The 17,836-nt window shown below is 41.7% G+C and overlaps 1 protein-coding gene across 6 annotated transcripts in view; it reads left to right on the top strand.

Annotated features, from left to right (window-relative positions):
* Positions 1 to 17,836, top strand: part of pde10a (phosphodiesterase 10A) — a 259,626-nt gene that overhangs the window by 172,301 nt on the left and 69,489 nt on the right. For all 6 annotated transcript variants that reach the window (XM_034184303.1, XM_034184300.1, XM_034184298.1 and 3 more), the window contains exon 3: positions 12,979 to 13,007. In XM_034184303.1, the coding sequence (XP_034040194.1) occupies positions 12,979 to 13,007 (29 nt within the window). The remainder of the gene's footprint in view (positions 1 to 12,978; positions 13,008 to 17,836) is intronic.

The raw sequence follows: 17,836 nt of genomic DNA, 5'->3' as shown, positions 1-17,836 counted from the left end.
CACTGAGTTTAAACTATCCACAAGACCGTCAACTGATTGGGTATTTGACAGACATCAGGCAGTCTAGCTTCGAGTTTAGTCTTAGTTGAGGAGTTAACGCATCGCCGTAGTGATATATAAGGTTGTTGTTCCACTAAACACAGCAGAGAAACTGTAAACTTAATAAGTGAGTGATCAGAGGCCACTGATGTAAGAGGCATGATGTCAGTATTCGTGACAGCAATACCACATGTGAGAACCAGATCCAGGGTATTTCCATTAATTTGCGTCGAGTCCCAAATGCATTGCTGAAATCCTAATGCATCCACAATTTCCATAAGTGATTTGCAGAGGGGATCAGAAGGCTTATTTATATGAACGTTAAAGTCACCAATGATCAGAATGTTATCTGCACTAGTTGACAAGTTAGAGATGAACGCACCAAATTCATCTAAGAATTCAGAATATGGGCCAGGAGGCCTATATACAGTGACAAAGTAATACGGCTGATTTTTATTCTTCTGACCTTGGCAGTGCATAATATCTTGAGCAGAGTGGAGAATCAGATGCTCAGACGAGTTATATTTGTGACCCCCAACAGCTAATAAGCTAAACCTAGATTTATAAATAAGAGCAACACCCCCGCCTTGCTTCGCATCATGAGGGACGTGACTAAAAAGCAAGTTGCCAGATCTGCGAGCCAGCGCCAGACGTTCTCAGCTTGACGTCAGAGTGACTTGATGGTGATTTCGTCCCACCTCTGGTGTTTTCATTGACAAAATAATATTTTGGCAATTACTTGACATGATTGCTTGGAGTTTACTGACCACTTTGTCTCTGGATGGGACATATCATGGTCATGATTGACCCTCAGCAGTCAAAACTCAACCCCAACACACAATGGCAGCTATCCAACATTTTAATTCTGTACATGGGAATATTATGAGTATCATTAAAAATAAAAACTTGCAATCATAATCCATAAGTATTAAATGTACAGCCATTTACTCAATTACTACATGGAACCACTGTGGAATGTATTAGTAATAATTAGCAATATTAGTAATATTTATTAGCATATTAGTAATAATTATTTTGATGTAAAATGGAATTTTAACTATGGTTGGCATGCTGAGTATTAAAATGAGTAACCAAAACCGTGGACATGCAACTTACTAGAAAATATGTGGAAAAGGGTACAAGGATTATTTTGGTACTACATTTTGTGCAGATACAGCCACTGTCTGCAAAGTTACCTGAAAAACATATGAATTTAAGGGCATTATGAAATGCTCCTAGAAGGGCATATTATGGCTGATAACTTATAGCAGCAAAAATGCTGACCTTCACCTTGTGTGAAATTTGCAGCTACTTTTGTGCCAATCTGGCCAGTACTTAATAAAATGTGCCCAGAAATATTAATAGATGCATTATGGCTAACCCGAGCATGGGTACATTATGAAAGCTCTTTAATAGTGATGTAATCTACAAAGTTTGGATAAAATTAGTTAAGCTGTGTTTATGACCTTGTTCCCAGACTTTTTACATGGAAAAATCATACATAAAAATAATAATCATAACGTATTACAATGCCTAATTTTGCCATGAAGAAGTGATTGTACGATTTTGGTATGGACACATTTTTAGCTCACCTGAACTATAGGTGCAGTGCTGTGAGTTGTCTGTTTGGCGGCAGGGGCCGTGTGTAAACATCTTCTCCAAAACTACTGGACCAATGAAGCTGAAACTTGGTGTGCACATTCCTACCCATGAGGACACCAAAGTTTGTTTCAGGTGTTCCGATCCAGTTTTAAATCATGGTGAACATCTTGAAAATCTCTTATAGTCATTTGTCAGCCATTTATGTATGCAACAATTGAGATGAGATTTGCAACATGGATAGCAATCAGCAAGCCCAAAAACATACCCGATGGGTTTTGCAAAATTTTCAGTTTTCACATTAATATGACCACTGGACTGTGATCACGCCCAGTTTTCCAGCTGTCACTTTACATATCTTCACAGAAACCACTGAAGCAGTGAAGCTGAAACGTAACATGAATGTTCCTACCCATAAGGACACCAGTGCTTGTTCGAGGTGTTCCGGTCTAATTTCAAATATGGCGGCCATATTGAAAATACCACCTAGAGTCATTGGTCAGCAGTTTTTAAAGATACTGAGCTGAAATTTGGTACAAGAGTAGCTACTAGTTAGCTCCAAAACAAAACAGACAGGAAACAAACTCATATTTCATTTTAGAACACTTGACAAAAGTTGATTAACTCTTACTGGGTGTGTAATTTATTGCAGCTCCTTCAATGTTGTTCAAGACTTGTCTAAATATTTGTTTACTGGAACACCTCGCTTTAATAGTTCCCTGTTTTTTTCTTTAGAATTCCAGTTTTATTTTTATTTTTGTATTTACCGCTTTTTCACCACCTGTGAAATGCCCAAGTCAAAGAGTAAGTCCGAACAAGACACAGAAACTTTGCCAATTGCAGCACCTGTAACTATGGCGGAGATTAGCCTTCTACTGGATAATGGTAGAGCAGTGCACAGTGGCATGCTGAAATACAGGCAGGACCATAACTATATGGACAGTGACACAATGTTTACAATTATGCCTCTGTACACCACCACAGTGGAGTTGAAACAAGTTTCCCATGAAGACTTTCAGCTTTTGTTCAAAGGCTCCAACAAAAATGTTACATTAACTATTTAGGAACTTCTGCCATTTTATACACTAGTGGCCACCTATTCGTCGTAGTCACTAACGCACCACATGTTTCCGTTTTATCAGTGAAACCTCAGATAAATCACTTCAGTTTAAGGTATTGCACAGCCTCATCATGAAGACTTACTTTGGCATCTATAAGGCTTCTATTGTAACCAGCTTGTAGCCTTGTAGCTCCTGGTAACACACAGTCAGACAGTTTTTTACAGTGTAAGATTTAATGATTGTAAACAGAAACTTGAGATTTCAACATGTATTGCACCGTAGCAGAGGGCTGTGAGGTGCAGGTCCTATCCATAGCAGTAATGGCCTAAGCTGTAACATATATCAACAGTTACATCCTGTTTTCCAGTGCCCTCTGTAGTAACTAACAGTCCTAATACTAACCCTAACCCTGTGCATGGTGGAAAGAGCCTTCTCTTCCCACAGGAGGAAGACAGGCGAGCATTGATATCTAAATACCCTCTGGCCACCATGTGGGACATAATGGGTATTGAGGCAAAGTTTGAACCCTGTATCCCTGGGGGATGACACTGAACTGGGAGGCTGCTACAGACAGAGTCGGCAATAATTATTAGCAAGAAGATATTTTACACTATTATGTTATCACTGGGGGGGAGTCTGGACTCACATTTAGGTTCATTATGACTGTATGCCAGGAAGGTCATCAGGCATAAAAAGAAACAAAGATCACAAAATCAACATTCCATACCGGTTTCATACCAGTGAGATGGAGATGGACGGTTTGCTTTGACAGCACGGAACAATGAGAGCAGTCGAAAGAAAAAAATAGTTTTTATGAACAAACCAGGCTTCTCTTCCTGTGTTTAATAAAAGCACAGCAGGTCATTGAAAATATGGGATGGCACGAGAATAGACTACTGGTCTGCGCTCTGATAGCTGATCTCATGCACACGCACACACGCACGCACGCAGAGTATGTTTTTGTCATTTCAGAGACATTGCCTTACACTAATTCCTGGAAACTTCCTCTAACTTTAAACTAAACCACAGTATGTCCAAACCCAAACCTAAAGCCTCTTCTTCACCCTAAAAATGGCAGATTACCACACTGGGCTGTGTGTTACTCCACAAACAAAGACAAACTCCATGAATGACAGATTTGTCTCTACAACAGTCACAGTTACATGTACATACAGTGAGGAAAGTAAGTATTTGAACACCCTGCGGTTTCGCAAGTTCTCCCACTTAGAAATCGTGGAGGGGTCTGAAATTTTCATCTTCGGTGCATGTCCACTGTGAGAGACACATAATCAAAAAAAAAAATCTGGAAATCACAATGTAGGATTTTTTTAATAATTTATTTGTATGTTACTGCTGCAAATAAGTATTTGAACACCTACCAACCAGCAAGAATTCTGGCTCACACAGACCTGATAATTTTTCTTTAAGACGCCCTCTTATTCTGCACTCTTTACCTGTATTAATTGCACCTGTTTGAACTTGTTACCTGTATAAAAGACACCTGTTCACACACTCAATCAATCACACTCCAACCTGTCCACCATAGCCAAGACCAAAGAGCTGTCTGAGGACACCAGGGACAAAACTGTAGACCTGCACAAGGCTGGGATGGACTACAGGACAACAGGCAAGCAGCTTGGTAGAAGACAACAAATGTTATGATTATTTATTAAAAAGTGGAAGAAACACAAGATGACTGTCAATCTCCCTCAGTCTGGAATTCCATGCAAGACCTCACTTTGTGTGGTAAGGATGATTCTGAGAAAGCTCAGAACTACACAGGAGGACCTGGTCAATGACCTGAAGAGAGCTGGGACCACAGTCACCAAGATTACATTAGTAACACATGATGTTGTTATGGTTTAAAATCCTGCAGGGCAGCAAGGTCCCCCTGCTCAAGCCAGCACATGTCCAGGCCCATTTGAAGTTCACCAGTGACCATCTAGATGATCCAGAGGAGGCATGGGAGAAGGTCATGTGGTCAGATGAGACCAGAATAGAACTTTTTGGAATCAACTCCACTTACCATGTTTAGAGGATGAGAACAACCCCAAGAAAACCATCCCAACCGTGAAGCATGGGGGTGGAAACATCATACTCTGAGGGTGTTCTTCTGCAAAGGGGACAGGACGACTGCACCGTATTGAAGGGAGGATGGATGGGGTCATGTATTGTGAGATTTTGGCAAACAACCTCCTTCCCTCAGTAAGAGCATTGAACATGGGTCATGGCTGGGTTTTCCAGCATTGACAATGACCCCAAACACACAGCCAGGGCAACTAAGGAGGGGCTCCGTAACTGAACTCAATAGAAAATCTTTGGAGGGACCTGAAACTGCAAACCTGAAAGATCTAGAGAAGATCTGTATGGAGGAGTGGACCAAAATCCCTGCTGCAGTGTGTGCAAACCTGGTGAAAAACTACAGGAAATGTTTGACCTCTGTAACTGCAAACAAAGGCTACTGTACCAAATATTAACACTGATTTTCACAGGGGTTGAAATACTTATTTGCAGCAGTAACATACAAATAAATTATTAAAAAATCATACATTGTGATTTCCGGATTTTATTTTATTTTTTTTAGATTATGTCTCTCACAGTTGACATGCACCTAAGATGAAAATTTCAGACCCCTCCACGATTTCTAAGTGGGAGAACTTGCAAAATTGCAGGGTTTTCAAATACATATTTTCCTCACTGTATACAGTGAGGTCCATAAGCATTTGGGCAGTGACACTCTCCTGTTTTTATCATTTTGCCGCTTTACTCCTTGTTGAAATAAAAGTCAAGATGTGACTGTGTGTGCAGACGTTTATTTTTAATCTAATGGGCTGAACAGAAATGTTGCTTCACCATTTAGCAATTACATCCATTTTCCCTACACTGATAGCAGAGTAGCGCAAGGACAGCAAAAATGCAGAAGAGCGAAGTGAGTAAATTTGTCCAGCCCAGCCAGTATGTGTAGCTCCAACAGAATAAATGTGATCATCTTGTAACTCGCTATATTAAAAAAAGAGATCACAAAGATTAACTGATTAGTTTGTGGTGAACTTTGATACAACAATTTCCTAGGCTGTACAGGAAGCTGAGGAAGTGGGCTGTGATGGCCTTGAGAATGGACTAAGAGGCCTATGCCAGAAGAGTGTGTGGTCAGGTGCCAAACCTTCTGTGGTTGAGTGACCCTTACAGAGGACTCAAAGAGCTTTGTTCCTCCAAACCTACACCTCATTACACTGGAGTTATGGCAGAAGATGCTTCAGTCCTGATAGATGCCTCTGCTGCACTGTCACATTGGGCCAGCTACTTTGAGCAGTTGTATGAGGCTGATATTCCTGCTGGTATGTTAAACAGATCCAGTGCCTGGGTTCTTGCAGCTAATTCTCCAATCAACTGTTAACCACCAAATGCTGGTGAGATCACAAAAGCTGTGAGACAGCTGAGGGAAAAGAAAGCTCCAAGTATCTGTGGCATCTGAGCTGACCTCCTATAAGCGGGTGGAGATGCTGTTCCTCTGGCATTGCAAACAACCTTTGGTTCAGTCTGGGAGATGAGTGTCATCCCATCTGAATGGAAAAAAAAACTTGCTATACAAATCTTGATTTCATGGATTGCAACTATTTTAGGAGTATTACACTGCTCTCTGTGCCGGGGAAGGTGCTTTCAAGGAATATTCTTTCGAGAATTCAGTTCCACCTACTTGGTACTTAGTGACCACATCTTAGTCCTGCAAGTACTCAGCAGTGCTTCTTTACAGCTTATGTTGATTTTTGCAAAGTATTCGATTCAGCTGTTTGGACTGCTCCTGAGAATTTGTTGTAAGTTGCTTCATCCGCCACTCCTGCCTTGCAATTTTAATGTACACACCTTACTTCTACACGGTTAGTAAACACCTTCACCAATTTAGAGTCGGGGTCACTAGGCGGTGCTGGGTTTGCAGGGCAGGCTGTGGCACAGCGGTGTGCCATGGCCACCTGCCGTCTCTTGCCCTGCTTTTAATGCAACACTTTATCTTTGCACACTTAGGGGGTCGTACACAGCAAGGGAGATTCATTGTAATAACTATGGCAGGGTTGGTAGGTAGGGTGAGTGTGGCGCGTGGGATTGGCCCCGGTTGGCTGTGGATGTCTGGGGCTCTGGGGTAGGGGGCCCTGCTGGCTGCGCTGGGGGGCCTGGCGTCGGGGGCCTTGTGCTCTTCCTGGCCCCAGGGTCGGACCTCGCCTCTTGTCTGGGGGCTGGGCCCCGACCTCGTGTGGCTCAGTGGTTCCTACCTTGTGCTTTTGATTCAGTTGCGGTGGCTCCTTTGCTCCCCGTCCTTGCCACCACTTGCTCCTGCCCTCCGGGGCCGTGGCCCTGGTGGCGTGGTTCCGGGGCTCCCCCTATTGGTGGGCCTCTGCCAGCACCCTGTGTGCTTTCCTTGGGTTTGGGGGGGCTCTCTGTGCCTCCGTGGTGGGGTTGTGTCGGGGTGCGTTCTGGCACCGTCGGGCCGCTCCCCTGTTGGTTTGCTGTGCTGCCCGGTGGTTCTGGGGGCTGCCTTTCCTAGCCCCTGTGCCCTTCCGTTGCCCCTTTTCTCCTGGTTCCCCCGGGGCCCTGCGTCCTGGACCCACTTCCATCAGTGCTTGCGGCCGGCCGTGTGGCTTCTGACGTGCCGGAGTGGTTCATGTCATATGGTAAGGTTCTGTACTCTTGTCTTGGCCCAACACACCAGCCACAGTAGTGATCGGATATTTAGCTGTGATCTGGGTCTCTGTGTGTGGATGGTCGCGTTTGTGGCCGTCACCACAATTCGGTTTTTGGGTGCTCTTGCGAGCGATGTTCTAGATTAGGGTATAGATGCTCACTAATTAGACAACAGACTGTTGCTGTTACAACTTGTTTGTTCATGTGTGGTTGTTTGTCATGGTGTCGTATGGTTGGGGCCCCGTCTCCTCGGTGTCTCACGTCACAGTTATTGTCTGCAGCACTTGTCTCTCGTTCTTGTCTGTCTTTGTGTTGTTTTGGTGGTCGTCCCTTTCTGATAGAAGTTGTCGGTTGGGTAGGATGTTGTAGGCTGATTGGGAAGGGTGGATGGGGGTCACACACACACACACCACATTCACTTATGCACTACATAACATCTGTCTTGCAAGAATAAATTGCATATATGTGTATTAAGGTTCATAAATGGTTCTGCCAGTGTGGCACTTACCATTACTATATATGCAGACAGGGGGAAAAAAAAAGTAGGTTGGTGGACAACATAGCCACCCTATACACAGATACTGTGAGTGTTTTTACTCATTAAAAACTGGTATTCATCAGGGATGTGTTGTGGCTCCTACACTGTTCACTGCTTGTATGGACGAGGTGTTGGGTCAGGTTGTGGAAACCATCGACTTAGGTGCATTTCTTCTTAAAGAAAGGTTTACTGACCTTGACTTCATGTATGATGCTGAGATCTTTTCAGAATCAATGGATACACTTATTGCAGCACTTGAAAAGCTGAGTGAGGAATTGACATGTCTGGGTTTGTGATTGTCCTGGATAAAGACTAAGAACCAGGATTTTAATAACTTCTTGGAGTTGGCCATCAGAAGTGTATCTGTATGTGATGAATGTACTGAACTTGTAGAGACATTCACTTATCTCTGCAGTGATAATCATGCCCCTAGCTCCTCAGCCTTCTAGATTGAGAGACACCTGGGAAAAGCTTATGGAACCAAGGAGTTGCTGGACAGAGGTGTTTGGCAATGTTGATATCCTTGCAGGATAATAAAGGTCCAAGTATTTCAGGTCCTGGTGCTGCCTGCCTTACTGTATGTTTGTGAGACTAGAATGCTAACCAGTGACCTAAGGCAATAACTGGTACTAGGTGTCTTTGGAAGATCCTTAGGTCCTGCTGGAATGACAATGTATCAAATGAGTGGTTACTTTGGGAGACTAAGATGTGGAGTATCACTTGCATTGTGTGGGAGAGCCAGCTTCGACATTTTGGCCATGTGGCACATGTGATCTAGCACATAGGTGCCTGAGTGTTTTTTTCTGGTTTTGGGGATGTGGGAATGGCGTATACTCCTGTAACATTGAACTGATAACGTTTTTTGGATGAAGACCTAAACCAAGCCCATCTGCCCTGACTTAACCAACTTTAAATAAATTATCTATTTTAGAGTAAATGTCACTACTGGGATAGCTTCCTACCTGGTCCTTTTGGTGTGGAGTTTGCATATCCTTACCATGTTCAAGTGGTGCTCCAGGTGCTCCGGCTTCCTCTCACTTCCAAAGACATGAATTGGGAGCTTTTAATTGACTAGTAGGTTGGCGTGCGAGTGTGAATGATTTTCTGTCTATATGTGGTCTAGCGCTAAGCTAGCGTCCTGTCTTGGGTGCACCCAGGCTTTATTACTGCTGGGATAGGTTCCTGTAGAGGGTGTACCCAACACCACAGGCTATATTTGTGAAGAAATAACAATAAGCACATATTCCATATATATTTGATTACCATGAAGAAAAAAATAAGGTACACTGCATGAGAGATGGGCACTGTCCTGGTAGAATGTTGGCCCTGCTTGGCACTCACCTTTGGTTAAAAATTTGGAAATGCCTTCTTTCCAGTTATTCACATGAAAGTCTTTTTGAGTTCTTGTTAATTAGCAGTCATTTACAAATGATGCAAAGCACAGAATGTTGGTCTTTTCTCTTGACTAATCTGCAATGTCGGGTCTAGTGTAAGACTGAACTAATTTAGTCCTGATAAGGTTTTATTTTTTATTCTGACATGACTCTATAAAACTGTAATCTTTGCAAAGTCAGAGCATACCCAGATTGTTGCACTTGAAAAGCTGAGTGAGGAGTCTGTTTGCAATTGTTTTGGAAAAAGACCAAGATCCATGCTTTTAACTCTTAATTGATTTTACCATACTTTCAGAAATTCCTTTTAAGGTACTTTTTCAGTGTAATAATTATATGTTGCATATCAAAATGTTCAGAAGAATCTCATCTTTCAGAATATATACACTCAACAAAAATATAAACGCAACACTTTTGGTTTTGCTCCCATTTTGTATGAGATGAACTCAAAGATCTAAAACGTTTTCCACATACACAATATCACCATTTCCCTCAAATATTGTTCACAAACCAGTCTAAATCTGATAGTGAGCACTTCTCCTTTGCTGAGATAATCCATCCCACCTCACAGGTGTGCCATATCAAGATGCTGATTAGACACCATGATTAGTGCACAGGTGTGCCTTAGACTGTCCACAATAAAAGGCCACTCTGAAAGGTGCAGTTTTGTTTTATTGGGGGGGGGATACCAGTCAGTATCTGGTGTGACCACCATTTGCCTCATGCAGTGCAACACATCTCCTTCGCATAGAGTTGATCAGGTTGTCAGTTGTGGCCTGTGGAATGTTGGTCCACTCCTCTTCAATGGCTGTGCGAAGTTGCTGGATATTGGCAGGAACTGGTACACGCTGTCGTATACGCCGGTCCAGAGCATCCCAAACATGCTCAATGGGTGACATGTCCGGTGAGTATGCCGGCCATGCAAGAACTGGGACATTTTCAGCTTACAAGAATTGTGTACAGATCCTTGCAACATGGGGCCGTGCATTATCCTGCTGCAACATGAGGTGATGTTCTTGGATGTATGGCACAACAATGGGCCTCAGGATCTTGTCACGGTATCTCTGTGCATTCAAAATGCCATCAATAAAATGCACCTGTGTTCTTCGTCCATAACAGACGCCTGCCCATACCATAACCCCACCACCACCATGGGCCACTCGATCCACAACATTGACATCAGAAAACCGCTCACCCACACAACGCCACACACGCTGTCTGCCATCTGCCCTGGACAGTGTGAATCGGGATTCATCCGTGAAGAGAACACCTCTCCAACGTGCCAAACGCCAGCGAATGTGAGCATTTGCCCACTCAAGTCGGTTACGACGACGAACTGGAGTCAGGTCGAGACCCCGATGAGGACGACGAGCATGCAGATGAGCTTCCCTAAGATGGTTTCTGACAGTTTGTGCAGAAATTCTTTGGTTATGCAAACCGATTGTTTCAGCAGCTGTCCGAGTGGCTGGTCTCAGACGATCTTGGAGGTGAACATGCTGGATGTGGAGGTCCTGGGCTGGTGTGATTACACGTGGTCTGCGGTTGTGAGGCTGGTTGGATGTACTGCCAGATTCTCTGAAACGCCTTTGGAGACGGCTTATGGTAGAGAAATGAACATTCAATACACGAGCAACAGCTCTGGTTGACATTCCTGCTTTCAGCATGCCAATTGCACGCTCCCTCAAATCTTGCGACATCTGTGGCATTGCGCTGTGATAAAACTGCACCTTTCAGAGTGGCGTTTTATTGTGGGCAGTCTAAGGCACACCTGTGCACTAATCATGGTGTCGAATCAGCATCTTGATATGGCACACCTGTGAGGTGGGATGGATTATCTCAGCAAAGGAGAAGTGCTCACTATCACAGATTTAGATTGGTTTGTGAACAATATTTGAGGGAAATGGTGATATTGTGTATGTGGAAAAAGTTTTAGATCTTTGAGTTCATCTCATACAAAATGGGAGCAAAACCAAAAGTGTTGCGTTTATATTTTTGTTGAGTGTGTGTGTGTATATATATATAGTTTATTTGTTGTTTTTTCACATGGGTTTAAACTGTTTTTCAAGCGTGGTTCTCTGTCTGCTGATTGACGTCACACATGACCAAGGGTTCACTCTAAAATAGCTCTCACAGCTAAGTTAGGAAACTCATAGCACACTGGAGGAATGTTTAAAACAACAAACAATATACCCTGCTTCAATTTCTGACTTCACATGTATCCACATTATTTAAAAAGGACCTCCCAAGAGTCATCATTTCATGAGAGGGTTCTAAAATGTGCAACGCTCTTTGAATGGTTTAGTCACATTAAAAAAAAATGGGCCATCATGGGTTTCATGCAATGAAGGGTGAGCAAGCTTTGTGTAATTTGTTTTTTATCCAAGGATTTCCGATATTTTAAATATACTATGATTGGCTGAGGCTTTCATTGTTTTGACAATACCATTACAAATACCGTTCACATATGTCCAAAAAAATCATATATCTACTATCTCTAAGATGTCACACCGGGAATTTGGGATCAGGGAGATGAAGTTTTGCACTTGCTACTTTGAAAATTGTGTTTTAAAAAGAACAAAATTACGGCAAAATGTTTCCAAGCATGAAAACATATATAACTACAATAATGTGCGTTTTAAATGGTGTATTTTTTGCATTCATTTCTTGTAGCCAGCTACATAAGCCACATTTCTGTGGAACGAACCCTTGTTTTATTTCACCTTTTTAAGGCAGAAGTCAGCTGAGAGTGCACGCTCATTTCTCAGTGCACACTCGCCTCACATTCATTTTGTTACACAGATTGAATGTCCTGATTGCTGAAGGAATGCGCTCATTGGAACATATGGCAGAGCGTGTTTGGGGAAAGAGTATCTTGTTCAGTCATTTCATTCTCCTTTTTAAGAGTTTTTTTTTTCAGGGGAGGACACAGTATACAGACATGTCCACTTTTGTCACTGTACCTATAAAATCATGGAATCAGGCTGAGAGTCAAAGTGGTTCACAGGTTATGATGGCATTTTGTGGAGAAGTTGTTGAAGACATTTTGAAGATGATTTATGTACAATACTGATTTTTCTTTTTTTTTAGTCTTTATCTTCAGTTTTGTTTAGCATTTCAGTATAACTTTTCCTTGTATTTCATTTATCATAATTCTCATTTATGTTCTTTTCAGTTTGTTACCTGGACAACTGTATTTCCTAGTGGCAGGCAAAGGTATTCAAGAGAATTTATCTTTTATTTTATTTATTTATCTATTTTAATTCTACAGTCTGGATCAGGGCCATCCTAAATCTTTTGTTCCCCTCTGCACCAAAAATAAACCCTCCCAAATAATAATAATAATTATTTAATTCTTTATATATTTGGCACATCAGAGATCAGACAGGGCTGAAATTTTTCATGAAAATCTATCTTTGCAAGTTAATCTGACTATGAGTAATTAAACATTATTTCAAAAGCAATCATATAAACCATCTCCCCAGTGAAGTAGAGGGCCAGTTAGTGTTAATTTTCTCATTTTGGATATTATTAAATTATGCAGATGCTCAAAACTCAACCCATGTTTTACACGTCGCTGGTGGAAAACCAGTTTAAAGTGTGTGAACCCCACAGAATCAGATTTTGTTTCAGTTTATTTTAATGCCTCAGTTTTTTTTTCTCTCTCTCTTTGCAGATGACACATCAGCAAAAGAAGTCAGCAGGGTAAGTTTTTCCTCAACTTTAGGTACATATTCATGTTATGAGGTACGTGCTACTGTACAATGACTAGGGATGCACTAGGAGTAAATAATAAAGTCTTACCTGTTTCAGTGGAATTCATCATCATATGATCCTGAAGAAAAATAATTCACACAAAGCCTCCTGAGTTTGGAAAACAACATCTGAAAATACTTTAATTCCTCGTGTGGCTGAAAAAAAAAGTTCCTCCATGATTTCGGCACTTTGCTTCACAGTTACTCTGCCAGTCAGGATTTCAGCGACGGAGATTGTCCATCAGGTTGAGTTTCAGCCCTTGGTGTGGGTGTTCAGGCCGATGGGAGACCGGCTCAGTCCGCTACAGGTGTAATCCATTTGTTGACTCTCTGTGCGCTGCGTTCAGATTCTCCACTCATCTCCACAAGGTGCAAAAGTCACTGTGCCTTGTTAACAGCTTATTTACCACAGGGTTCAGGCTGTTCTGTCTGAATGCAAGGAAATTATCCCATGATCCACAAAGAAAAAATAAAATAAAATAATGTTAAAATTACTCTGTTTTGCCTCTGTGTGTTGCGGAGATGCTGCACGACACTGTGTGCGTGTGCGCTGTACTCCTCCAATATTACATATTCCACCTTTGGGGGAAAAAACCATTTACGGTTTGTATTTGTGTATGTTACCAGTACATGTTTAATTAAAAGTTTAAAAAATAGTGTGGAGAGTGAAAGGCTGTTTAGCTCAGTGTCACAGTGAAGATAAAAACAGAAACAGGCTCACAGCTGACAGTGCAGAGAAGCTTCATTTCATCAAAAAGAATCTGCCCTCACATTTTCAAAAAAGGTTTTTTTAGTGCTCACAGACATAAATAAAGTGAGTGATGGACAGTTTCAGTTCAGTTATTGGTGTATATTTTGTAGTGCTGAAGTCCACAGGTTACATTTCAGTGAGATGTCTGGTAGTGTCATGTTATTAAGAAACACACAATTAATGTTAAAGGACAATTTGTTGTAGTCAAAAAGTGAAGTTACATGATTTAAGTGAAATGTTTGCAAATAAAAACAAAGCTAATGATATTGGTAGCAGTTACAGTCAAAAAAGAAGGAACAACTGATGAATAAAACATGTTTTCAAAGTCATCATAAAACTGTAATGGCATCATTAAGTATTTGTATCGGTACTTGGTATCGAGTACCAAAATGTATGTACTCGTACTCAGTCTGGAAAAAAGTGGTATCGCTGCATCCCTAATATCTAATGAATAAGACTAATTCAACTATATGTTGTTTTGGCAGGACAGTTTTATTTGATTCTGTTGTGATATATTTCCTCCTGACTAAAAGTATGGATTATGTTTTTTACTCCTTGACTAAATTTGGTGTATGCAGCAGTCACTTGATTACGCCGGTTTCCGGAAGTTGTCAAATCTGAGTGCTTAGGTCAGCACACGTGAGGATCACACGGCACAGTTGGCATAAAACGTATGGGAAAGTGTCGATCGCTGTGCTCGACATATGTTCGCACTTTTATCAGCTTGACGCCATCATGCCCCTCAGCGGCAGGATGTCAGCAGCCACAGCAGGGCCCTGGAGCTGGGTAGAGGGCCTCACACACACATATACACAAAGAAAAAAATGGGGCCACTCAGCCTCTCAGTGCGTCATCCATACGTCTTTGCAAACAGGATGTGGGAGGATGGCGGGCGTCCTGTGGGGGAGGCGTTCTCTCTCTGCCATTCTGTCCTCACCCTCTTTGCAGGCGCTGAAATGCATGGCTCTCTACCCCTCTGTCAGGCAAGCGCTCCACTTCTTACGTAACCATGTAAGAAGTAGATGAGGCTGAGCGGCAAAGCGTGCTGTGGCTCTAATCAGCACGATGGGGCTCCGGTGTCCTCCTGTTGGTCTTGCAGGGAGTAGGTGGGGGGGATTTGTGGTTTGGTCAATGTTGTTATTGATCTGTCTGTCTGAATGGCAGGGAAATAAATCCCAAAATCTCAATTCATTCATTCAATCAATCAATCAATTTTTTTATATAGCGCCAAATCACAACAAACAGTTGCCCAAAGGCGCTTTATATTGTAAGGCAAGGCCATACAATAATTATGTAAAACCCCAACGGTCAAAACGACCCCCTGTGAGCAAGCACTTGGCTACAGTGGGAAGGAAAAACTCCCTTTTAACAGGAAGAAACCTCCAGCAGAACCAGGCTCAGGGAGGGGCAGTCTTCTGCTGGGACTGGTTGGGGCTGATGGAGAGAACCAGGAAAATGACATGCTGTGGAGGGGAGCAGAGATCGATCACTAATGATTAAATGCAGAGTGGTGCATACAGAGCAAAAAGAGAAAGAAACAGTGCATCATGGGAACCCCCCAGCAGTCTACGTCTATAGCAGCATAACTAAGGGATGGTTCAGGGTCACCTGATCCAGCCCTAACTATAAGCTTTAGCAAAAAGGAAAGTTTTAAGTCTAATCTTAAAAGTAGAGAGGGTGTCTGTCTCCCTGATCTGAATTGGGAGCTGGTTCCACAGGAGAGGAGCCTGAAAGCTGAAGGCTCTGCTTCCCATTCTACTCTTACAAACCCTAGGAACTACAAGTAAGCCTGCAGTCTGAGAGCGAAGCGCTCTATTGGGGTGATATGGTACTACGAGGTCCCTAAGATAAGATGGGACCTGATTATTCAAAACCTTATAAGTAAGAAGAAGAATTTTAAATTCTATTCTAGAATTAACAGGAAGCCAATGAAGAGAGGCCAATATGGGTGAGATATGCTCTCTCCTTCTAGTCCCCGTCAGTACTCTAGCTGCAGCATTTTGAATTAACTGAAGGCTTTTTAGGGAACTTTTAGGACAACCTGATAATAATGAATTACAATAGTCCAGCCTAGAGGAAATAAATGCATGAATTAGTTTTTCAGAATCACTCTGAGACAAGACCTTTCTGATTTTAGAGATATTGCGTAAATGCAAAAAAGCAGTCCTACATATTTGTTTAATATACGCTTTGAATGACATATCCTGATCAAAAATGACTCCAAGATTTCTCACAGTATTACTAGAGGTCAGGGTAATGCCATCCAGAGTAAGGATCTGGTTAGACACTATGTTTCTAAGATTTGTGGGGCCAAGTACAATAACTTCAGTTTTATCTGAGTTTAAAAGCAGGAAATTAGAGGTCATCCATGTCTTTATGTCTGTAAGACAATCCTGCAGTTTAGCTAATTGGTGTGTGTCCTCTGGCTTCATGGATAGATAAAGCTGGGTATCATCTGCGTAACAATGAAAATTTAAGCAATACCGTCTAATAATACTGCCTAAGGGAAGCATGTATAAAGTGAATAAAATTGGTCCTAGCACAGAACCTTGTGGAACTCCATAATTAACTTTAGTCTGTGAAGAAGATTCCCCATTTACATGAACAAATTGTAATCTATTAGACAAATATGATTCAAACCACCGCAGCGCAGTGCCTTTAATACCTATGGCATGCTCTAATCTCTGTAATAAAATTTTATGGTCAACAGTATCAAAAGCAGCACTGAGGTCTAACAGAACAAGCACAGAGATGAGTCCACTGTCCGAGGCCATAAGAAGATCATTTGTAACATTCACTAATGCTGTTTCTGTACTATGATGAATTCTAAAACCTGACTGAAACTCTTCAAATAGACCATTCCTCTGCAGATGATCAGTTAGCTGTTTTACAACTACCCTTTCAAGAATTTTTGAGAGAAAAGGAAGGTTGGAGATTGGCCTATAATTAGCTAAGATAGCTGGGTCAAGTGATGGCTTTTTAAGTAATGGTTTAATTACTGCCACCTTAAAAGCCTGTGGTACATAGCCAACTAACAAAGATAGATTGATCATATTTAAGATCGAAGCATTAAATAATGGTAGGGCTTCCTTGAGCAGCCTGGTAGGAATGGGGTCTAATAAACATGTTGATGGTTTGAATGAAGTAACTAATGAAAATAACTCAAGACAGAACAATCGGAGAGAAAGAGTCTAACCAAATACCGGCATCACTGAAAGCAGCCAAAGATAACGATACGTCTTTGGGATGGTTATGAGTAATTTTTTCTCTAATAGTTAAAATTTTGTTAGCAAAGAAAGTCATGAAGTCATTACTAGTTAAAGTTAATGGAATACTGAGCTCAATAGAGCTCTGACTCTTTGTCAGCCTGGCTACAGTGCTGAAAAGAAACCTGGGATTGTTCTTATTTTCTTCAATTAGTGATGAGTAGAAAGATGTCCTAGCTTTACGGAGGGCTTTTTTATAGAGCAACAGACTCTTTTTCCAGGCTAAGTGAAGATCTTCTAAATTAGTGAGACGCCATTTCCTCTCCAACGTACGGGTTATCTGCTTTAAGCTACGAGTTTGTGAGTTATACCACGGAGTCAGGCACTTCTGATTTAAAGCTCTCTTTTTTAGAGGAGCTACAGCATCCAAAGTTGTCTTCAATGAGGATGTAAAACTATTGATGAGATACTCTATCTCACTTACAGACTTTAGGTAGCTACTCTGCACTGTGTTGGTATATGGCATTAGAGAACATAAAGAAGGAATCATATCCTTAAACCTAGTTACAGCGCTTTCTGAAAGACTTCTAGTGTAATAAAACTTACTCCCCACTGCTGGGTAGTCCATCAGAGTAAATGTAAATGTTATTAAGAAATGATCAGACAGAAGGGAGTTTTCAGGGAATACTGTTAAGTCTTCTATTTCCATACCATAAGTCAGAACAAGATCTAAGATATGATTAAAGTGGTGGGTGGACTCATTTACTTTTTGAGCAAAGCCAATAGAGTCTAATAATAGATTAAATGCAGTGTTGAGGCTGT

Source organism: Thalassophryne amazonica, chromosome 13 (genome assembly GCF_902500255.1).
Source record: "Thalassophryne amazonica chromosome 13, fThaAma1.1, whole genome shotgun sequence".
In the NCBI taxonomy this organism is placed as follows: Eukaryota; Metazoa; Chordata; class Actinopteri; order Batrachoidiformes; family Batrachoididae; genus Thalassophryne; species Thalassophryne amazonica.
The sequence above is the reverse complement of the archived record's forward strand: the minus strand, read 5'-3'. Positions and strand labels throughout refer to the sequence as shown.